Source organism: Stegastes partitus, unplaced genomic scaffold, assembly GCF_000690725.1.
Source record: "Stegastes partitus isolate 25-593 unplaced genomic scaffold, Stegastes_partitus-1.0.2 Scaffold148, whole genome shotgun sequence".
Taxonomy (NCBI): Eukaryota; Metazoa; Chordata; class Actinopteri; family Pomacentridae; genus Stegastes; species Stegastes partitus.
This window is the reverse complement of record NW_007577879.1, coordinates 656,412-681,565: the sequence shown is the minus strand read 5'-3', so window position 1 is coordinate 681,565 and position 25,154 is coordinate 656,412. Positions and strand designations below refer to the sequence as shown.

General features: G+C 41.9%; 1 protein-coding gene across 1 annotated transcript in view; it reads right to left on the bottom strand.

The window, feature by feature from the left end:
* astn2 (astrotactin 2) overlaps positions 1-25,154 on the bottom strand; it is a 298,857-nt gene that overhangs the window by 81,009 nt on the left and 192,694 nt on the right. Inside the window, exons 13-14 of the mRNA XM_008279213.1 lie at positions 12,622-12,788; positions 9,992-10,180 (exon numbers count right to left, since the gene is read on the bottom strand). Of these exons, the coding sequence (XP_008277435.1) occupies positions 9,992-10,180; positions 12,622-12,788 (356 nt within the window). The remainder of the gene's footprint in view (positions 1-9,991; positions 10,181-12,621; positions 12,789-25,154) is intronic.

Genomic DNA, 25,154 nt, shown 5'->3' with positions numbered 1-25,154 from the left:
GGGACTTACTTGCACTTTATTTTATAAAGACAGAGACTAGCGAACACATTTTGGAAGCTAATAGGGATCGAAATAATGAAAAAAAGTGGATACAGCCTCACAAGAAAGCATAGATGCAGCAGCATTGTTATAATCTGACTTTTAGACCAGTCTGGACATATAGCAGTCAATAACATCTGATCACAGGGCTTTACATTCCCGTTTTGGCACTAATAAGCACGTTTTCGAGGCTCTACTAAGTCTTTGTTCAGAAGCTAGCTTTAGATATTAACAGCGACTATCTAAATGTGGCCAAAATGCACAGATTGCATTTACACATGGCGGACATCCAACCACCTCCTCACATCAGATCCATTCCTATTCCGAGACATTCTGTGCCGCCTTAAACGTGCCGTTTATCCTCATCCAGCTACGTCTTACACGCGGGTGAGGATGCGATCTTAGCTCGGGTCGCACCCGGCAAATGTTAGAACCTACACTTCCCATAGTGCAACTCAAAAGCGTCTTTCGAAAACGATTGCAGACGCCTGGCAAACACCCACGTCTTTCAAATACCAAGACGCCGGTTAGTAATGCAGGCTTTCTGTGGAAAAAATAAAAATAAATTACAGACTCTGAGCCCGAGCGCAGACGACACTGATGGCATCATGAGGGGGTTATCTCAGCTGGAGAAAACAGAACCAGAAAATACAGCTTCTTAAAGGTTAAGCAGCACTACTAATCTAACCTACGTGAAAACAGAGGACTGTTTGAGCGATGGAGGAGTCAAACTATACCCACGACAATGATTTTACAAACATACTGTTGTAATTATCAGTTTACTGGGCTGTGGCTGCAGCCATGTGTTGCGCGACTATGCCAGAGAAATATAAAAATCTATGAGAAAGCAGACAGAAGGATATTTACTAACTGAAAATAATTACGACTGAATCAGTTTAACATATGCGCGGATGTGAGGATAACAAGTGCCAGCATGTCACACACACACACACACACACACTCCTGAGTGAGTTCACACATCTGCCCCGCACACCCACACACACCTTTGTGCTCAGACAGGAATTTTTTAAAAAAATTTAAAAAGGAACTTAAAAAAAGCAGAGGAGCAAGCAGACAACTTATTTTAGGAAGCGAATTAAGAAGCTTCTCATCAACCTTGAGCAGCTTAACCCTTCACCTCAGCAGTCTGTCTCACTGTCTCATGGCTACTCATTATGTGGGAAGAAATGCCTTATAATGTTTGTTGACTCAACTCCCCGGCAGAAGCTACCGTGTGTGTGTGCACTAAGGAGATAATTACCGAAAATTACCGAGGAACACAGAAACGTAGCTGTGTTTATGCCTGTGAGCCTCGTGGGCTGCCAGATTCACAAATTATTCATGTTGCGGTGTCGTCTTAGTTTGAGGGGTGAGCGGTGATGAGGAGTTTGTAACAGAGTGCCTATCAAAAGCGGTTTGTGTTTTTTTATTCCTTACTGTATCTTTTTTTTCCCCTTTCAGTAACACAAAATTTAAAAAAAAAAGCGTGAGAGCAACTAGAGTGGCAGCGTCACCTTCACAAAGCAGGTGAAGCTTCTTTTTTTTTCCTCCTTCTTAACCACCGCTTCTCATTTGTCACAACCCACACTTCTAACAGTTGTCACCGCCGCGCGTTCTCGCTGTGCGACTATTAAAGGAGCGTTTATCAAAAAGATGAACGCGTGATCCCCGCTCGGAAACGACTAATTTCTCAGGGTGGCGCGTGTGATAAAATATTTCTCCTAAGTGACTTTTGCGCGGCGTCTATCTCGACAGCTTTCGACTTAGCGGAATGTGACTGACATATGCAGGTAATGATATGCCTTGTTTTTTCATTACAGCTTCAGAGCAAATTGTAATATAATTGTACTGCCCATCAAGACAGGAACGCAATTATCATTATTATCAATTATCAGCTCTGGTAATAGGGTTCTCCTCTATTACAACTGGGCTCTGTGTTAATACATTAAATGCCCGAGTGTGTCCAAGCAGACTGGCTATCAGCTCCTCATCATGGGGTTATTCCTGGAAAAAAAAAAAGAAAATGGAGGTTTTGAGGTGAGACAGGGAGACTGTAAAATAGAGAGAAAGATGATACGTACTCCTGCTCCTTCTAACCGCCGCTGCTCGTTAGGTGGTGAAGCATTCTGCTGTCAGTGTTTGTATTCTCTCTCCAGTGGCATCTGTTGGGCCTGTTTGCATCAGATCTCTTTTTGTTGAAGCTTTATTTATGTACATTTTCTTCAGACGGGTTTTTCGAGGGGATTGTTTTTTTGGATCAGGTCCAAAAAAAAAACTGTATTGCTCCAGTTTTAAAGGTTCAAATTCTCTTGACCTACGACGACCACCGTATCGCATCTGCAGTAAGTGCAACGGGGTGTAAATGTATACGTGAAAGTGTCTGGCTAACCTGGGTCTCTCTAGTGAATGACCAACCGGCCTGTCTGCCAGTTCTCCCGGCTTTAAATTGACGTTCCCATCTAGCGTGTGTCACGCTGTATGTGTGTGATTCATGACAGCACCAAAAACGTATTCTTCAGCGCTGATGGACAACCATGCCTCGACGCCACATTCACCCTTGTTTCTGTCCGCCTATTGCTTGTGTGCGTGTCTCCTGTGAGCAGTGAGATGACATTATTGTGAATGTAAGGACACTAAAGTATGGTGGCCGATGGGTGCAAATGATGTACACAAACAAGCTGCATGTACATTAATGCGCTGCATAAACAGAAACGAAAACGCTGCATATCCAGTCACACAACAGACGTGCCACAGACCTCTAGGGGCAGTTTTTCAGTCTTTAGCTTTTCAGTTACTGTGATTATATGGGTGCTGAGGTGGTGTTTTACTACCGTGTCGCTGTCTTCTCTGTGTTATTACCTCTGCCAAGGAGGTTGTGTTTTAGCCTGCATTTATCTGTTTGTTTGTTAGCAAGATAACTCAAAAAGTTATGAATGGATTTTCACTAAATTTTCAGGAAATGTTGATAATGGCACAATAAACAGATGATTGAATTTTGGTAATGTTCTAGCTTACCATCTGGTTATTCTCTCATAAAACAGTAAATGCTGTTAAGTGTTACAGAATGCTGTCGTTGCACCGTTTGTCCACTAGATGGAGCTCTGACTCCATTCAGTCCTTCAGTCCTCACCGTTGTCTTCTCAGTAGTACAGGAGGAAGCTACAGCCAGGCAGCATCACAGGAGTGGGCTGAGCTGAGCTACTGACAGATAAGTTCATAAGGACGTTATGACATTAACAATGACTCAACATGTTTCACTTTAACTCTCTTTGCCATGTGTCAGGACGACTGCTTCGTTGCGTCAATCATGCTTTTCATTTACATTGCATTGCTACAGTTGTGCTAACCTAGCTTAAGCTACTCCCTGTCTGTTTATGTTAGCAATAGCATCACTGTAGCTATGCCAAGCTAGCATAGCATTAGCTACCAGCTTAAAAGCCAGTAAGTAACTGCAGAAATAACGTAAGTGTACAACATATTTGAGAGTACAGAACGACTGTTCATCACTCTGTCAGCTTGTTATTGGTGATATCAGTGTTAATGCAAATGCTAAAGGTATGCTTTGATTATCCATGAATCTAATAGTGTAGATAAAAGGAATGCAGGACTTTCACATTGTCGGGAAATCACAATATGGTGGAAATGAGCTGCTTGGTGGAGGTCTGCGCTCTCCAAGCGTTTTCTAGTTTATGTTTATCCATGGAGACGAGAGAACACATACTATTTCATATAGATTTTCTCCTTAACTGACGTCACTTGACTCGCTCATGGTTGTCTGCCTCTCAGGTGAAAAGCTCACTACTGCCCCTAGAGGCCGAGGGCACTTCTGTTGTGTGACTGTATATGCAGCGTTTTCTTTTTGCAGCGTGCTTCTGTTTATGCAACGCATTGATGTATATGCAGCGCGTTTGTGTACATGCATGTGCCACCGTACTGAAGAACTAAATGGAAAGAAAAACACTTGGGATTATAGGTGAGTTTATTTTCAAGATAATGAAAAAGCATTTAACACCTGAATGATATTAAGTGCTGTCAAAACAAAAACACTTAACGGTGAATAAGAAAACTAATTAATTAGCCTGCAATTCACTGACACTTCTCTAAAAGAAAATTTTCAAAAAATGACAGATAACTTCATTTACATTCTCAGCCGGATGGATTCATATCTCTCGCACGCCGCGATCGGACTGTAATGAGTATTTTCTCAGTCGTAACGCTCGCATTAACACATGTAACTTTATCACACAAGTGCATGCTTGCATGACATTGTATTATTCTGTAATTTCATAACGGCAATATGAAGGAATTCATCGCGCCGACTTACTTCAACGGGCTGCGCGCAAAGTGAGATCAATTTAAAACGAAATGTATGCAAAACAGTCATAAATCACCGGGGTAGTATTTCACATTACCACAATACCTGTGAAGCTGTGGCTCAAATTATATAATTCATCTCAATCATCTAATATTTCACTTGGAGCTGCTGATGCAGAGGAACGAGGGGGGGGTGGGTGGTGGTGGTGGTGTTGTTGTGAGAAAGCGGGAATCAGCAGACTGTGGAGGTGAGAGATAAAAAGGGGGCGGAAGGCTGTGGAATAAGACTCGCATCTGCATATCAAAGATGGCGTGGAGGGAAAGTGGAGAAAACGATGAGAATAAAAAAAAAGTGTAACGTGTTGCTATAAATATAAAGAGTGAGAGGAAATAATCTTATGGGACCGAGTCATTCAGAAGACAAAGCGAGCGTTCTTTTTGACAAACGACACAGTGGATTTGATGAGATGACATGCCATAATACATGTGTTTAATTAGAGGCGCTGGGAGTCAAGAGTAGTACTCCCGTGTGCTTTAGCTTGTCTGCTTAGGCCTACACAGTGATGTAGGAAAATGTGGGTTCCTTCAAATGAGCTAAATCTGATCAAGACGGACATAAAATACCAACTGGTTATGAATAAACAAAAACACTTCCCCCCCGCCCTTAGTTTGGAGTTAAATCATTGATTCAGTGAGCAACTTCTTTCTTCCCTCTCCTTTTCTTTTCCCTCCCCTCTCCTAAAACTACTGAACTGTGTACAGTAGGTCGGCCTGTATAAATGCTTTTTTGCGCTTCATTTCAGATGCACTCTGCGCCCGGAGACATGTGCGTTATTTATCCAAACAGGCACATCAGACTGGAAGTGCACTTTGCCTGTCATCTGCATGTAATCAGCCAAGTGTGCCTTTAACTTCGGGGAACCAGATAAGTGCGGCTGAGTATGCATCTTGCAATTAGCATGGAAATTTTCCTAGCTTCCAGGAGAAGCTACAAATTGCACAGGTGTAATAAAAATGAAGGTTGAGATTGGGAGAAGAGAAATTTGTAGTTGTCGGTATTTCACGAGACTTCTCTCCCCTCCGCAGACAAAGTGTACTTTACCTTCCCGGGGAAGATAAATAACCACAAGACCCGACCAATTTATAAAGTCGCAGAAAGAGTGGATGGAGAGTTGTGGCTGAGTGGCCATTTAACTTAATGTTCAGTGAGCTGAAATAATGCCCCTTTGATTAGATATTCAGTGGGGAGATTCGACTACTCCTTGAGAGTGTAGGTGTGGAGTGTAGGTTTGAAAGTCTTCCTGCACACGTTATTAGGCCTCACAAAGAACTGAATCGTGTCCATGGTGGGCAGAAATCTTTAAAAAAAGGCCAAAAAACCAACAGAATCCTGCAGCTCTTTCCTCATTTTGTCCAAAGATGGGCATGTGATGCAGGGCCTCCTGGGTGAGCGAAAATAGTCGAGCCAAAAGTCAACATCTATTTTCTGCTTCTAACAGGACTTGAACCTCTCCCTTCTGAGTAAACGTCCTCTGCCAGACCCGTTCAGCCGCCACGCCCTGCTCCAACTGCACATTTGCTCGTAATGCTATCTCGTCTGATTGGGGTGAAAAGCCCTGTGATTAGCCAAAGTGTCTAAAGCCTGAAAATGAAGCCAAGAACAGGTGCAGAAGTCTTGCTTCCTCTCAAACCACTTGAATTCAAATGTGCTAAAAATCTATGATGGAACTTTTGACACCCACGTGCACAGAAACACTGCCGACCCCAGCTTTAATGAGAGTTCACAAGTCAAATCCAACCTTGACTGCATCTGTTGAGGTATGATAATGTCAGTGGTGTGCCATCGAGGCCAGTAAGGCCTCCTTCGCTGGACTAAACTCCATCAGAATCACTGACTTGTAATATTGTTCACATTATTCCCAACAGTCTATTCTTTTCATTTCATAGCAAGTCTCTGGGCTGTGGTGATTCCAGCAGTGTACCAGAGCTTTTAGCGACACTTCACCCCGTTAGCGAAGATGTTAGTGTCTTCGCTGCTAACGAATAGCAGCGTTAGCAGCGAAGACACCGGTAGAGAAATGAGTTTCTCTAGCTAACCCTAAACCAGAAACTAAAGCCCGTTCAGACAGAACAATGACACACACCAGGATTACAAAACCAGAAAAGGTAACTAATCAACCACGAAATAAAGAAGACAAAACCCAAAACTCATACCCAGAAAGGAACCACGACTTTATCCAAGACCACAAACCAAAACCAACTGAAAAAAACAGAAACTAAAACCCGCTCAGGCAGAACAATATGACACCAGCCAGGACAACATAATAACAATTGACTAATCAAACTACTTTGGAAAACAAAGACCAAAACCAGACCAACTCTGAAGGTGAAAGCCCAGCTTTTTGAGACAAACTTCCATAAAACCCAACTCTATACCAAAACCCCTAACCCTCGGACCAGAGAATGTTACCAAGATGGCGACGGCCTCTCGCCAGGACATCCTCTCTTGTACTTTTGTACTCCAGCCGAGACCAGGGAATGCAACCAGGGGAACAATGGCCTCTTGCCTTACAAGTCTTCCCTTCACCAATTCCAAAACCTAACCCTAACCAAAAAAAACACGTCAGAAATCTAACACCCAAGTGGTTTACAAGATGACACTAACCTACAACAAGGTGAACGGAGAGCAATGAAAACGTGCGACGGCCAGTGCATTGCCTTTGCTTCCTACCCCAAACTGCTTTGCTGTCGGGCAATCAGCTCATCACCAAGCTTTGCAGAAGCCTGATAATGATCCTGATCATTTGAATCAGGTGTGTTGGAAGAGGGAAACATCTAGAACATGCAGGACTGTGGCCCTCGAGGACCAGGACTGGACACCCCTGGTGTAGCCTATATGGTGCAGCTGTGGCTGCAGTTAATGGAGACTTGTTGAATTGCTCTAACTGGGTTTCTTGCTTTCGTAACAGCATTCATTCTTGCTACATGAGACACCTGTGATGCTGCCTTTCTGTATAATACCGCCTGTTTCTATAGTGATGGCGCCATAATGACGGTGGTTTGATTCAGGTAGGACGCCACTGAATACCCTGGAGTAAAACACCACTGGATAATGTGCTCTACATTGTATTTCTGTCATAGAGGAAAAGAAAACAGCAGCTTACGGTTATTAATCAACACTATTTATTATTGTGTGTGGACTTGGCAAACAACTTCAGGCTGGTGGGAGGCGGGGCCTTCGCTAAAACGTTGGAATTAATGGAAACGGTAATGCACTTGTGATTTCTCCCCTGCAATTTACGGTCTGATGAGTTATTATTTTATAAGAGTTTGATTAAAGGTTTGATTTCAACATTCAATCAATGCCGGACTTGTCAGATAGAAAGTTGTTGTTTTTTTATGGTACTTGTTAAAAACACTTACGCCCAATAGAAATGAAATCAACATTTTTTTTGTATCGTATAGTTTGCTTCATCTACTCTAGCTTTTTTATTATTTTATTTATTTACACGTCTGTTCCAAAAAATATATCTTTCATTGCTTGTCTAGTGTGTCTCAAGGCTGCCGAGCTGTTTGTCTAGTTTAAACTTGTCATTTGTATCACCTCAGCAGAGCCCTGGCTTCAGTGCAAATCTCTTTGCTTCCCATAGCTTGATACAGCCCAGTGTAGGGAGCTGGAGTCTGGAGGCAGAAGACCCACTGTGTTCCCAGCTGCTTGAGGGCAAATGGATCAAGACTGTCTCCTTCCCCTGGTTTAAAATCCTCAATCTGTGCCTTTGTTTTATCTGTCAAACTGTGCCCTGTTTAGTGTATTAGAGGCAGTTCCCAACTGGTTTAGCCCCCTTGAAGCTTTGGGAAACATTAGGTCTTTAGTTCTCTTCACATATTGTTCTGTAGACATGCCAATCATTCCTACAAATTCTCTAAAGATGGATATTAAGCTCCTTTTTCAGCTTTCAGCTCTTGAGGTGATCAAAAATAGCAATTCCCTTTAAGCGCTATAGCTCTTTATTCCAATCAATGCTTCAAAGTGTCCCGCCGTACGACACGGGATCCTTCGGTGCAGACTCGTGCGGAGACGAGAAGAAAGGAGTAAAACAAGGCAACCTTTTTCTGTATGTTCCACTAAATAGTCTTTTTGCAATGCATGAAAAAAGCTCATTTGTAGCAGCATTGTTTTCGTAACTCTTGCATGAGAAAAACCTGTTTTTTGATCACCTTTAATAGAAAAACAACTCTATGGCACCAATAAATGCAGCAGCCTGATGCTTCTGGTTTCTTATAATCCAAAAGCCTCTTTAAGGACATCCGCAGACACAATTACTGTATGTGTTAAACAACCTAATGTCAGTTAAAACTCCCTTATGGAAAACACAATTATATCATATTATATTTTCCATCGATTGCCGCAGTATTACTCCTTAGATTTATATGAAACTGCATTGCCTGAATCACAGCACCGTTTTAAAGAGAAGACTTCAGACACAAGTGCCTCACAAATGCCCTGACCTTAACATTATTCATATTGCAATATTCCTTTCGTGGTTCCCTTGAATACAAAAATGTGGGCAATTTAAAATAAAAGTAATGGTGCAAACACCATAGACTGGAAAACACTTATCTGTGGCCTTTGGGCACACAAGGAGATCTTAATTGTATCACATTTGATTATGCCCAAAGAAATTACAGATACATTCAAATAAAAAAAAAAAAACGTCTTGATTTCAAAGGACTTATGAAAGGAGCGCTCTCCGTTTTCATTATGGTACTGCAAATAAAAAAATCCAAATTCTTAACAATATACTAAAAGGCCTGACCCTTAGTGACCTACAGCAGACACATCATGTGGTTGTTTTGAGCTGAGCGAAACTTTTTGTGACCCGTCGGGCAGAAGAGATGAAAAGGATTTCATGGTCGCATCGCTGACGACTTGTGCCGATGCATAATAAGCATGCGAGAGAGAGAGCGAGTAAAGAAATGACAGAGAGAAGGAAATGCGAGATATATGTTGAGCATGTTTTTCTGCGTGTATTTGTGCATAGATAGACCCTCATCGGTGCCGAGCGTCTCGTCGCAGACAGCATGGGACTTATCAGAGTGAGCCAGGTTTTTCAGAGGCCTGACAGTTTAAGGAGAAGTGCCATGGGATAAGTCTCAATCCTCACTCAGCCATTACTCCCTCATACCCCCTTTTCTCGCTCTTACACACACCTGTGCAAACACAGATGCAGCAAACCCGGCGGCAAACCCTGACTGCTGATTTCCCCGAGATGCTCCGCCGAGGTTTCCAGCCTCCCTATCTCACCTACAACCCGAAACTGATAAAAAGACGACCGTTGCCGCGGAGGATGTGTCTTCTGAGACGCGGTAAAACAGTTAACAACGGATCTCGGGGGATGATCGGAAGTGTCTACATGCACGGATGAATGTAATGAAAACAATGCTTTTTTTGAAATAGAGAGAGAAAGCAAGCACAGAAAGACAAAAGCCTCGAAAAGATTAAAGAAAAGGCAATAACAATCTACTATAAAGCCAATAAAAGTAGGAAAAAATACAAAATAGAATACGATCTGGATGTTATTCTGACAATGGGTGAGCATTCGTGTAAGTGTGGTGCGTGTACTTGTACACTAGTTACCGGAAGGTCATTTGGAAAATCTGTCCCAAGTTGACTTGCTGGGTTTTGTTGTTGTATCCATGCAGCATCTCACCAAACAGGGTGTCATTGAAGTGGACATCCTGCCTTGGGCATTTTGGTCCCTCACAATTGTCTGACTGCAGGAGGCAGGAGCGCCCGTCCCCCGCCAACTTGTACTCCTGCACGCACCTGAGGAGAGGCAAAAAGCTGTCAATACAATGCCACATGTGTACACCTATCCACGATGAAGGGACACATGTGTGCAGGTAACATAGGAAATGAACATGTCAAAAGTAATGTCTAACCTGATTTTTGGGGAGTTTTTTTTTTTGGGAGACAGCTAAATCCAACCCTGAATCCTGGCTGTGCAGCACCGCTAATTCCAGGTTGTTACCTTTTGTAATCAATCTGGCTCCTTCTGTGGTAGCTTTTGACAAAATGCCTTTTTCATTTGCGAAGTAGTGTACTTGCCAATATCACTGTGGAGACTGTGGACACGAGCGCTCTGCTGGAAACAGTTTTAAAATGGATTCCAATGAAGTAGAATACAGCAGACTCTGCAGTTAGTCACAGTTATCATATCGCCTCCATTTTTTTTCTCCCCCGCCCCCCCTGCACAATGCTACCTTACAGACGGGGCTGGGTATCCGCCGCTGTTAGCTGGGGCTGAGTTTCGGGCTCATGTAATTGATCAGGTCTCATGGCCTCAGTAGGGAGGAAAGCACTGTCGTTGTTGGAGCAGTGTCTTGCTGTGGCAAGGAGGCAAAGCCATTTCCTTTTTTCTGTAAACCCACAGTCTGCCTAATTACGGAGCGAGAGCAGCACCGTTCAGCACAAAGTTATTAATTTCCTCTCTTAATTCCACGAGCCACTTTTTTAAAAAAGCAACGAGCCCTTTCATTCTTCTGCACTTTACAGATTGAGCTCAGCTCGAGTGATTAATCAAATAAAGTGTCATACATGGTTTGGTGGTTGTCCACTTGTATGTCACCGATGGCACCGATGTGATTAAAAAAGTACTTCAGTGACAAAAAGAAAGTCATGAGTTGCTCTTCTTGAATACCATATGAATTCAACTGGGGATACTCTAAACTGTGTTTTGGTGTTGGCTTCAATTCAGTGTCAAATGTAAGGACGCCTAGTGTTCTGGGAAATACAATGCCATCCTACATTATGTACCTGACACAGCTTAAGCAGAATCAGGATGTCCTTTACAGTCGTCCTCAAATGTATTCATCCCCTTCCATTAAAGAAAAGGCAAAATTCACAATAGTCGCTGAAATAACTAGAAATTGAAAAAAGTAATAATAAATAAAAATTTGCTAAATTATAATTTAGTGAAATAAGACATTGCTTTTGAATTTTGGCTGGAAAGAATAATTTGAAAAAAACAAACAAACAAAACTGTCCCGGACAAATTAGAGCACTTTGCTGATGAGCAGTGAAATCCAAACACCTGTCAACAGGTGCAGACGTCTGATTGAAAGTTACAGAAAACACTTGATAGCAGTCGAGGCAGATGGCCGTCCCTCCCTGAGCCTGGTTCTGTCGGAGGGTTTTTTCCCCCTGCTGGGGTTTTCGGTTCCTTCCCACTGTTGCGGACTGCTGAAGCTTATAGGGAATCCAAATGTTTTGGATTGTTGGGTGTTTCTGTCTCTGCCTTTGTGAAGCGCTGTGAGATGACTTGTTGTTGGAAATATTCGTTATACAAATAAAATTGAATTGAATTGAATTAATTGGCTCAAAGGGCTGTTCAACTAAATATTAGTTTATGGGTCCCATCATGCTTGTTTGCTTTTTTTTTATTTATATATATTTCTGTTGAACCACAATTCAAAGCAATGTCATGACTTTCATTAAGTTTTTATTTATTATTACTTTTGTCAATTTCAGCTTTTTTCAGTGACAGCTGTTTTTGTTTTTTTCCTTCTTTAATGTGAGGGTATGAATACATTTGAGGATGACTGTATATGTTGGCATGTTTCCTCAGTTTCCAAAAACACAACAAAAGTTGTCAGGATATATTGTCAACCAATCAAATCGATCATTGCAGCACTTTTCCCAGGAACCAGCCAACTTTCATGTCCATCATGTCCAAGAAGTTGTAGTCATGTAACAGAAAAACAGAGTAACTGAACTACATTCTTGAGGCGTAAAATCCCCTAAAGAAGGAAGATATCAAAAGAAAACAAAAAGTGTGGCGCAGTAATGAAGTAGCAGAGTGTATAGAAGCAAGGTATAAAAAAAAGTTGGTTGTGGTCGAATGCCCCTGACACAAACACAAACCTGACATGAAAGCGAGAACCCACTGATCCATTCTACCTGGTTTATAGGCCCAGAAGGCTTTTATAATGGGCTGGGAAATGTTTTCTTGCTACACATTGGGACAATTCAGGAAAGGACTGTTGAAAATGCCACAGTATAACAACACTGGCGACCAGCTGCAAGCCCCTTTCTCTCTTTTCTCACTGCTTGTTTTGGTTATTTTTCTTAAAAGAAAGAATTGCTTGATTGAAACATCACTCATGTTTGAGCCTATTTCACGAGGAACCTTTATTTTCAAGCCTGCAGACATCTTTCAGCTTTTTTTTTTTTTTTATTTTTTTTTTTTTAGCGCTAGTTATTCTCACCCGCAAAACATGAGCACATTGCTCGAACCGGGGTCATCTTCGAGAGGCACGAGCTGCTGGAGACACAGCTGTTCGCAGCCTCCATTGAAGCCATCCGTGCAGTCGATGCCCCTGGAGTAGTCATAGCAACCTGAGCCATCCTTCATTGGCCTCAGCCCCTCAGGACACTGCAAGAAAAGGAATTCAGAGTGAGAGGGAGAAGCGGTGGGAGGGAGAGACGCAGAAGAGGGGAGGGAAGGGGTGAGGCAGAGATTAGGAACAGAGAGTCGGGCGCAGAGGTCAGAATGTGCATTTTAATCAGGATCAGAAGACGGCGAGGAGGCAAAGAGAGTACGACGGGGAGGGACGAGAGGGTAGAAGTGGGCAGCGGGATCTTGAGGAAGAAGGTGGAGAATTAAAAGTCAATTATCTTATTTCATTCAATAGAAATAAAAAAAACAATGTGGAGGTGTTTACGCGCCCACCTTACAACCATCACCACAAATCATCGCACCGCTAACGCCAGCTGACACGGAAATCTGTGCCGCTATTTGCAACAAACAATCGTCCACATGTGTTCTGCTCTCCTGGTGAAGCCGCAACGCTGACAAGTGGAAAACAACACCAGGGGATTTCATGTTTATCGGAGAAGACGCGAACATCTCGTCCGTCCCCAGGCTAACGACGAGTGCAAGCAATGAAAAGGAATGTTTGCGCGCGTGTGGGGAATTGTCTGTTCCAGACTAATTAACTCGATTAACTTAAGTGTGGTAAGTGAGCAGCGTTGGCTCCTCTAATCATGGGGTCACCGAGACGCAGAAATATCACGCTTAGAATCACAAGAAGTCCACGGAGACGTCTGGACACTTGGCATAATAAGCTTTTATCAAACTTAAACACTTTGTTGTCTTCATTCGGTTCAACTTCAGAAACCCGACTAATTAGATTTCACCTACAGACTCTGGACAGAAGTCTGAAGGAGAACAATGGCTCCAATATCCTGACTTTAGATTGGCTAATTTACAGTACAGCGTTTAATTTATGAAGTGCATTTTTAATGAATTATATTTCCTCCAGCATAAGCAATACTACAGTAATCAAGCATGAATGCTACAACAGCAGAAGCGTTCTACAAAGCAGGACTCAATTAAAAATGCAATTTTGCTTATAATTAATAACTTAATAGCCCACTGTCATGATTTGGATTGCGTTATCCATCTCGGATGTAAACAAAAGATTATTGCACAAACAAAAACAAAGGCGGTTGCACTTTTCTGCTGGCTCAGCTCGTGTGTTGGAGGCCGAGCACAATGCTGACGGGAAACACTGGTGACAATTGCTGTATTGGAAAAAGACACAAAAAGAGGGAGGAAAAAAAACAGTCTCTTAGTTTATTGTTTCATATTGTGCTAAAATTCTGTTTCTAAGAAGCTCAGTCAATAAAAACAGGATCAAGGATCTTTTATTAACACTGCCAGGAGCAACATGTCAAACTTACTGCTTCATCACACTTATTTTGGTCGTCTCAGCTGGTGTCGGTGTAATATGATATGTATTGAGTTGTACAGCATCGTCTTGGCTCTGTTGGGGTTTTTTTTTTTTTTCCCAGCTTTTGTTCTCCAGTTGGCCATCATACGTGGTAACGCACTAGTCAACCTGGCAGGCTGTCAGCAAAAAGAAACTACATCAGGAAAGTGAGGAGCGCACTAATCGGAGGTTCCATTTCCTCCTGAGCGAAAAACACCGCGAAAGAAAAATGAAAGAAAAGTTCATTTATGTGTACGGAGAAACGCTTTATGTAAATTTCTTTCCCACAGCAAGATCGGAGTTTCACAAGTTGGTAATGTATCATTGCCGCGACTGTCATTATAGCCTTCTGCATCCTGCCGAGTGCGACATTAGACGCTGGAGTACAACAAAAGCATTTACCCCTCACATGAGCGGCGCGTAAAGACGAATGCATACGCAGCGACCGGCGCTATTAATAGTTTCTAGTAGGATTTCGACAGGATGCGGCCGCCGGGGGCCGATACCCGACGATCAACTCTCAAGACGGGAGTTTGGGTTTTTAACAGCTAACGCGGCGAAATTTCTCTTTATTGATATAACGCTTGTGTCTGAATAACACTATAAGGAGGCTCACATGAAATTATTTCACAGTTTGTGGAGCGCCGCTTTCACTGACGGCCAGCCTGACTCATCTGTGATTCCTCAGGTTCTGTGTGCCTGCGTGGGATTGGTTGTGGGCGTGTAATGACATACAGTAAAAAAAATAATAATAATAAAATAAAATGTTTGGTGTGTTTCTGCTAAACAAAAATAAAAAATAAAGAATGCCAACTGTTTATCAAAGTTCAAACAGTTAAACTGGATTGTTACTATTATTTCCCTGAGGAATGGTCGAATTAGGAAGCACAAAAAGAGAAGTATGTAAAGAGTTTCCACTGCTGTCAGTGCTTACAAGCGTCTAGATAACAGGAATATAGAAGTTACAGCCAAGTGTTTCTGAAACCTGATTGACCGACACGGACGGCGGCTCGTACCCAGAGGCGGCCCTGTTCGCTGGAATTGGGTCATCAGGCATGAGAGGGGGAAAAAACACACAAAGGTGGCGGTGTATTGTTGTTCCGGATTATAACTTTATGTGAACATTTCTGCCTCCAGGATGCAGAGTTGTGCGAGGTATGTGAACCTTTATCCCTTTAATCTCCCCGCAGTTGTTTATCACCGTGGTCCAGACAATAAATGTAAAGCTACCTGCTGATGGCTTCATACGGGAAGACTGTCAATATCTATGCTTCCATCTCTCCAAATCAAGCCGAATTGTGCCTTTTGGAATTAAAGTCATCGATTATGTTGGGTTTTTTTTGGTTAGTACATCAAATGCCACAGAAGATTCTGGAAATAAACTGTTTACAGTTGAACCATGAAATGGCAATGTTGTTTTCCTTTTGTGCCGAAAGGTGAAAAACGTTAAAGCTGTTCTTCTTGGCCTTCAAAAGTATTCTGACCTCACAAATTGGACGGTGTTCAAATTAACTGCTAACAACGGACCCCGACAAACACATGTTGTTCTGAGAGGACCCCGACATCTGAGAAAAAAATAAAGATTTTTCTTCGGCTTTAATCACAAAATGTGGTCAGTTTAAACAAAGCTTATAATACAGGACATTGGGAGGGAAATCCGAAATGAAATCGGCCAAAGTGAGATACAAAGAGAGACTTGAGGAGTAGCTTAACAACGTGAGAGATGTTTGGAAAAGACTGAAACTCATTATGGAGTCCTGGACGATTGACATAGTAATCATATATGTTCCATTCCCACCATCATTCCTGTGAATCCACTTACAAGTATTCTCTCAGTTTGTCATATGTACTCAGGTGTCATGTACCATAAGTATTTCTCAGGTAGCCCCGTTCCTCACTGCTATTATAAATACACACATTTTTAGATCCATTTTATACCTATTGTCACTTGTTTAATTTTCAATATGCATCGCCAGGCTCTACAAACGTCATGTTTCTATCTTGCACAGTTTGTTTATTATAGTTGTTCTTTGCACTAAATGGGATTGCACTTCATTCCGTTGTTTTGGTATAATGACATTAAAGGATTCTGATTTTGATAAATTTAACTAGTTGTTTATTAGAACTGGTATTTAAAGGGGACCACATGTATTTGCTGATGTTTTAAATACTGTAATTTTTTTTCTTCTTCTGCAAGACCATGCATATTATGGCAGTCTTGAGTTTCCAATGATTCCTATAACTGTGAATTTTCTATGATTTAATCATTGAAGCATCTTTGTCACACAAGAGAACCATCTTGTTTTTGTTTTTGTTTTTTTCATGGACTTACTATAGGTCTTCTGGAAATATTTCAAAATCTGCTGAGTCAAAAACAAACATACAGCAATTCTACTATTTGGTTAAACATTCTTTGGTCATTTTCACCTCAGCCAGGTACTTTCTGTAGCCATCCACAAGCTTCCTGTTGTATCTTTGACCACTGCTCTTCACAGAATTGGTCCGGTAAGCTGAATTTGTTGGCTTCCTGACACTGACTTATTTCTTCAGCCCAGTCAGCAGCTTCTTGATGGGGTTTAAGTCAGGACTTTGTGAAGGCCAGTCTTTCCTCCAGAGGAAGGTCTTCCTTCTTCCATCTCAGCCAATGGTGATTTAAAACCCACTTGACCGGACACTAACGCCTGTGGTTCAGCAGCTTCAGATTTACTGCAGAGATGCTTTTTGGTGGTTCTTGGTTGACTCTTGACCACCCTGACCAACTCTCTCTCTCTCTCTCTCAGCAGCAGGTGATTGATTTTCTTCCTGATCATGGCAGCGACACAACTGTACCATGAACTTCCTACTTACAGTTGTTTGCACTCAAGTCAATGATCTTTGCTGAGCTCCTCAGACTTTCCCACTGAGTGTTTGTAGCTGAGCCTAATGAGGGTATCAAATGGAGCCCATTTAAATCGGCTCAGAGGTGTCAGCAGCTGTAGTCAATTGTAATCACTCATGAAAAGTTAAGAGGCCACGAAGAACATTTGACAGCTTTCACCAAAACTGAGCATTCAGGTTGCTGTTTGTAGATTTTTGACACAATAGATTTCCAGAAAACCTCAAATAAATCAATGAAAAAAAGAAACTGCATGATTGTTTGTTTGTTTTTGACAAAGATGCATGTACTTCAATGATTCCATCACAGTAAATTCTGAATTATAGGAGTTACTGGAAGTCAAGACTGCATCATATACATGGTCTTTACAAGTATAAATAAACTTTTGTTCATGGCTTTATGTCAGTAGGTGCTTAAAATCTGTGTCTCTTCCATTCTTATCAGCAGTAGAACCTCCAAAGTCCTGATTGCTCCCAGAGCAGTAGCCGTTCTCCAGTTATCAAGGCTTTTCATGCACGAGATATTAACGTAGACACGGGAGCAATCTGCAGAGAGAACAGGTGGATGATCGGAGGGCGCCACCTTAAGCCTACTAAATGATGTGTTCTGACATTTGAAAGACCCTCACACTCATGTCAGGCTTCTATTTCGTTGCTACATGCGATTTCTGCCTCAAGGATGTGTTTTCCCATCTCTGTTTTATACACCAACGATCGCCGGAGCAATTATGGAAATGACAGACTCTGTAATACTGAGCTTAGTCAAGGGAGAGGTGAAAGGTCGGCAGAGTGTTGGTTTGCACGCTATAAGCCTTCAGCGTTGCTCAGAGGTTGCTTGATGACCGGCAGCACAATTCACCATCCGACATTATCATCAGCCACCCGTAGTGACTCAACAGTAATCAAGGGGTTCTTTGCTTCTAATTATGGGATTTTTAAAATCATATTTAGCCTTCTCACAAGGGGGAAGACTATGTTATCTAATTAAGATCTCTGTCTGAAGATGAAATAAACACTGTTTCCACACAAAGGGTATCAATTAAAGCCGGAGTGAGCGTACATCCGCTCGTTCTCTGCGCTGGAGACGCTTTTACAAAACACACTGATAATCACATTTTTGATCTCCGGGGAGATTAAAAAAAAAAGAAAGGGAAAAAAAAAATAAGGTACATGGACTACATCTAGACAAAGTCCCAGCATTCTGTGGAAAAGCTCTCCAGCCTCACATCCATTTACTGTATCTCGTGTACGTAATGTTAACTTCCTCAGGAGAGCACAGATTGGAGCCATTCATCACGCCGAGGCAGAGCGGTGGGAATAGTCGTCTGTAATTCAGAATTGTCATGCAGCACTCTGTGGCTGAATGAAAGTTCTTAAGGTTAGCCATTAGCGCAGCCCACGAGCTACTTGCTCTTTCTGCTCGGACAACTCTCCAAAGACACAAAAGGCTGAAGGGAGGCGGGGGGACGGGAGAGAAACTGTATTTCAGATAAATGAATTTCAGTCAGTTCTTCTGCAGCGATTCTACGACGGCAGCACAAGAGATTTGCTCCAGAGGTAGGAAGCAAATCTTAGCAGAAACTATTTTGACTTTTTCTTTCTGTAATTATCAACTCGGCGGCTAATCACTAGTTACATTAAAAAAACATTCCAATTTGTCGAGTGAGTAACCGCGCGTTATGCAATGATAAAATATTTAAACAAACCAGTAAAACGTCGCATTTAGGTGTTTTCGTACGTTACGCAATTATTAGCTCCAAATGCGATGGATTCAAAGATTGCTTTTTTACACTGTATATCTGCCTTGTTCCCGACTCTCGGCCCATGACAGCAACATAAAACACCGAGGGTTGCATATGTATCCATCCTCTGGGGGGCGATTACAAACGAGAATTTCATGACACCATTAGGAACCGGAGTGATGGAATTTCACTCCTGAGCACAATTTGGGATTAAAAGTACAAGGTAAGCAGGGCCGAGGAAATAAAAAGAAAAATGAAAAAAAAGTAAGTGCGCTGGAAATAAAGCTGCACATACATCTCCCTACACATTATAAACCGCACATAGATCACGCCTCCAAATTAACATCCGCACATTTGGAACGAACGCTATTCATTTTCCTAATCACCCATTAGTGCCTTCAGCTTTAATCAGGAACTGAGTAGAATCTATTGAGAACTCTATTTCTTAATGGTCTTGTCAAAATTAAATTGCTAGATGTTCGTACTTAGTGCCCATCACACATTTCAGAACAGAAGAGGGGAAAAAAAAAAAAAGTGTGAACGTTTAAGTGGATTTAGTTCTCCCGCTGCAACCGTTCCAAATCGCAGTACAACGGGGTTCGCGGGAATGCCGTGAAGAGTGAAGACTGGAGGATAATAGGGAAACAATATCTTCTTAAGCGAAAATGTATGCAGAGTCTTTCACAAAACAAGAAAAAAGTTTCTGAAACAGCGCAGCTCTAAATCACAATGACAGGCAAGGGGGGGAAAAAATCAAATACTCTAAAAGCATATTTGACAGCCTAATCTGGTTTAGAGGTGGCAGTGATGCATGCCCTGGAGTTCCACCGCTGCTCAAATGTGTTAAATTAGGCACAACGGTTTTATTGCTCTAAGAGCAAAAAAGAAAAACACACTAGCAAGATGCAATTCCTCTGTGGGTTGTGTTTGGATATCCCAGTTAGGAGGCTTATCCCAGTTTTGATCACATGAGATTTACATGCGACACAGAGAAACGTGATTATGCATATCCCTGTATACACACATATTAGCATAACTGTTACTGATTACTGTGTGGTATTTGCACAGGTGCTCGTGATGTCTGCGAAGATAAAGCATCAGTTTCCAAATCGCCGACAAAATGTGACATTTGGGGAAACTGACATCCTGCAACCTATCTGCAGATTTCAATTTCAGCTGTTTCCCCCTCCTACTGTAAATCAGCAAGCAGATATATATATGTGTGTGTGTGTGTCTTTCTTCATTGCCAAAAGAAATAAAAACAAATCCTCCGCTGCTCCAGAAGTGAGACATTTTCCCTGACACCACTCTTTCTATTGTGTCACTTTGCTGAAGCTGCACCTGCACAGGTTGTCAGCAACATGTAAACACGCAACGTGATCCTGATCTCTCCGGTCGCATATTGTTTCCCCTCACAGCCAGGCGAAGAGTCTATCTGGGTGTCTGCAATTGGAATATGATGTTCTTCCTACGTGCATACGAAACACTAAAATTGGGTACTTCAAAAGCCCGATCATGAGAAGGACACTCATGTCCGTGTAAACACACTCGGTGAGACAAAGAGCGTTTCATCTCAGCTGCTTATCCTCATATTTATGTGAATTCATCCCTAATGCTCAGTGAGAAAATACACAGTTGTCTTTTTAGATAGCGGGAATGGTGTTGCTCGAAAGCCAAAATAGACTAATTTAAGATACACGTTCTTGTGCGAATGCTTTACACACATTAACACGAAACGTATTCGATATACTGTACTTAAAAACAAACAAAACAAAAAACATTTCTACTCTCTAACAGAATGATGGAGTCTCATCTTCACATCTCCACATAATTGAATTCTTAATGTGTGTACTCAGCTCGTCAGGACATGTCTCCTCTACGCTATGAAGACTGGCAGGATTTGAAAGATACGCCGTCTCCGTTTCTCACCCACCTTTCTTTAGTGGCGGCGCCGCAACAGGCGACGAGTGAACGGAAGCTTTTGTTCTGCGACTCCATCAGACTCCGCTACTCTCGTCTCAGCTTGATCGCCAAAAGGCATTTAAGAGCTGCTGTTATTTGCTCCCTTTGATGATTAAGACAACATGGACATGGTTTATTAACAATGATTTATGTGTGGCTGTGTCAGGATGGCAATTACAGGAAATATAACCACTGCTGCTGAACACATATTTAATTCTATTAGTGGTAAAGTTAACACATTGACACAGTGAATAAAGGCGGCGTTTGGTGGATTTTCCGAGATGCAAGCCTTTAAGGCAGGTGTTTAAATGAGCCACCTTTGAGATATCACCGAAGGTTGTTGCTCAAATGAGCAGCAACAGACAACAATTAATTATAATGGATCAGAAATACATATTTTCTGCACCTCTTGATATTTCTGTGTTGCCGTAAAGACACGTATGTTTATTTTAAAATCCACAATTTCCTTCTTAAATCACTGGGAAATAGATGTGATGGTAAATTAAACCAGGAATCTGTTTTGGGGGTTTCTGACTTGTTAGTTGGAAACAGTGTGATTTAACACCCAATCAATTTAAGGTTTGCTTCGGTTTGTAACTGAGTCAGACTGAAATGATTGGAACTGATTCCAATTGAAATATTTATTTTGTCAAATAATTCATAAAGATACGAGAAGCCGAAGTGAGAAATTTGACTGGCTGATTGGGAAAAGATAGAAAACAAAAGCAGTACAATGTTCGTAACCAATTTTAAAACCTTCGATAATCAGCAATTGAACTCATTACACACCAACACATTTCTACATGTTTCAGTTTTGCTGTTATGTTGCAAATAGTTGCTAATATTTTCCTCCAAAAGCTTCTTTGAACTGACTTCCATTGTACACAAATCCTAATTCCCACCCTTGGCTGCAGCAGTTTTATGTGAATCTCTGTGGTGCACTAAAGGACACACTTGATCCGGCATTTAAACAACAGAGTCTGAGTGAAAGGATGGGAAAAAAAAAACAAAAACGCTCACAATGCGTTTGCTTTAAACTATAAAGCATTGAAATTCAATGGTAATGAGGTAAACCGAGCTGCACTGTGCAGCACTGCAGGGTTAGTCATGATGCTCGGTTGTTGCAAGTATGCAAGAGTCGGGACGTGCAGGGGGGGTGCCGGGTGGAGGGATTAGCGGATGAGGGTTTGCACAAACGTTTTGTTTGGGTGGAGATGCCATTTTTCCTCCCTGCTGACTCTTTATGCAAACCAGAGGCGACGAGGCAGAAATCTGGCTCCACACTGACAACTCATCATTTAATTCTTGACTTCTGGAATGCCTCACATTTTAATAAACTCTTGCATTCTGGGACGGCGTGCGAGTGACTTAAAATGAGATTGGAGACAACAGTATCTGTCTTATCTAAACTGTCATAAACAACTGGAGTTTGACGGGCCAAAATTAAAGTCTGGATTGGTGCTTGAAGTTTAAAAAAAAAAAACGCGTCTTTGCCAACGCCGCATCCAAATAACTTTTACCCGAGACGTCCCAAAAGGGACATCAACTCATGAAAGATACGCCGCTAATATCCTACCATCTGCTCAGCCTCTGAGTATTTCCATTAAGAGGACAGATACTGTAGCTGCGCCACAATGCGCCATAAAGAAAAACCATTCCCTAAAAGCACAGAAAGCACTGCATGCATCAGCTGTCAAACTTGAACTTTAAAAATGGCAAACTACCAGAAAAAGCCATGTTTACAGAGTTCTGAACTTGAAGCCGTCCCGGGAGGGTTTCGTGTAGTGCATTCGTACACAAACACGAGGGTAGGACACGCTCACCGCCGGCTCGGCCAGACTCTGACCAACTCATTCCACACCGCTGGGTAAATGTTAGCGTCGCCGTTCACAGAAGTCTCCGATGAGGATCCCTTCACTTCTACGCCACTGTGTTGCGCCACAATTAACATTTTGCTTTTCTGGTATCAACTAAATTCACACAATGTCTTTTTCCATTATATGAAAAACAGCGAGTTTTGCAAAATAAGGGAGAATATAAAGTTCAGGAGCCTCCAGCTTGGTTACTTAAGACGCGCATTGTGCTGCTGCGATCCATAGGATTTGAATCCACCTGGAGAGTTTTTTCTTCTATATTCTGCATGAGAACAAGTTGTACTGCATCTACTTTATCCAGCAGATGCTCTGTCAGATTGGGATCTGGGGAATTTGGAGCCCAGGTCAACGCTTTGGGCTCTTTGTCATGTTATCCAAGCTGTTCTCGAGCAGCTTCCGCAGTGTGGGGCGGCGCATTGTCCTGCTCGGTTTTGTGTAGCAGCGTTTAGGTGGGTGGTATTTGTCAAAGTAAAAGCCCGCGTGAATGTTTCCCGGCAGAAAATTGCAGCGTTACTCACCTCATGTGTTGTTATTATTATTAATGTTGTGGCTGATGGGTTGAAATGATGGATATAGGTGTTTCAAGCGTAAAAAAACACCTTAATTATTCCACTTCTTACAAATTAGAATTAGTATTATAATATATTCTGACACTGTATCACTTGTAAATTCTATCTTTAATGCCAATGTTTGTTTTTCTGTGAAATTACTGTATGTTTTTTCTTTTTTTTCCCATGCAGCGAACTCATGACCTCTTATTTAAATAAATGAATTACTCTCTAACTGAATAAATTCTGCTCTTGCCTTTCCTCTTTTTCTCCTTCAAGCAAGTTTATTACTAATAATAGCAATGAAACCTTTGCAGTAAACAACAATCCACATCGCATTGTGGGGAAACAAATAATGGAAGGGCAGGCGTCAACGTAAAGAGCGTATACAGTTTTACGTGTCACTACGATGCTGTGTAGTGCAGCCAAGTGGTATTCGATGAGCCAAGTGATGAAAAACGAAGGCACTGGCACAAAAAAACATTACCTGTCTGAAATCTCTAACCTGTGTTGGGGGGAATAAACCATCTGACATCCTCTCTGGCTCAGCAAAGAACCAGACAAAACACAAGGCAAAATACAGCCTCGTCTCCAGAAACTTCAGCCTCTGACTTGAATTTAATTCGTTGCAAATGCATTTCAACTGTCTTAAGAGCAGAAGACAGCCTTGAGGGACTGACTCTGATAATGGATTTTAAGCCCTCCGTGTGGCATGTCGCTGCTCTGTGTTAGCACCCACACTGACAAGGGTGGTTAAAATAACACCGAACCCGAAAGACTAAAGAAAGGAAAATAATACCACTGTGTCTGTGATCCTCCTGCGAGTTAATCTTTGAAGACGAGAAGGCTTTGTCAGTCTTTTTTTGTCCGCGTATTAATCAGCGGCACACAGAGGCCGCTCGGAATTATTTTAGAGTAATGTTTCCTCATAGTTCCTGGAAGTGTGAGCTGACTATCCCCCCCTTTATGCGAGGACCAGCGGCCACATGTGTGCATCCTTTCTTTCCTTAGTTACTGTGCAGGTATTTCTTTCAGCCTGCATATTTTTGATGGTCAGCTGTGGAAGAGGGAAAAAAAATGGTGTCTCTGTGTGCGATGTGTGAAAACTGTTATTAAAATACGGCACACGGGGAGCCTGACATGTGATAAAGTCTGACAAACAATCCAAAGGTTATTAGTAGGTACTCATTCATATTTTATACACACTCGCTCCACCATCCACTACTTCCCACCTCTGGGTCTAATAAGGATTAATACGGCATGGGATTAGCATTAGAAACTGTCTGTTCAATTTCAGTCTCGGGTCTCTGTATAGGATGCAAATGCTAGGCGAATACATAAAACATGGCCGGGACCACGGATTCGGATGTAGCTATAAATTATTCGATCGATATCAGCTGTTTCATGCATATAAGTTAACTCGATCGAATTTGCATTTGCTGTAATATAACAAAAAAACAGCTTAATAAATGCACTCTAAAAGGGCTTAAGATAGGAAGACGACTTTTTTTTTTACATTACAGCATAAATATATATATATATATATGTGAGGGAGCACATATTGAATTTCATTAAATCAAATAGTCCTGAATTTATGAATTCCATTACGATAAATTGGGAAATTGCGTGCAAGAAAAAATAAATGTCGCTTTGGAAAGTTCACGAAGGCTTTGCAGCCGTTTAATGTCACAAAAGCATGAAGTCGATGCTTCAGTTGGACGTCAAGGTGCACCATCACTGTTTGTGCTCTTTCTTTTGCAGCTTCTTGCGCAGAAGAGCATCAGACAAACACCTTTTATCACCACAACTGTCAATATATCCATCCATTTTCTATACACCGCTTAATCCTCACTAGGGTCGCGGGGGGGCTGGAGCCTATCCCAGCCGACTTAGGGCGAAGGCAGGGGACACCCTGGACAGGTCACCAGTCTATCACAGGGCTACACTTAGAGACAGACAACCAAGCACACTCACATTCACACCTACGGACAATTTAGAATCACCAATTAACCTCAACATGTGTTTGG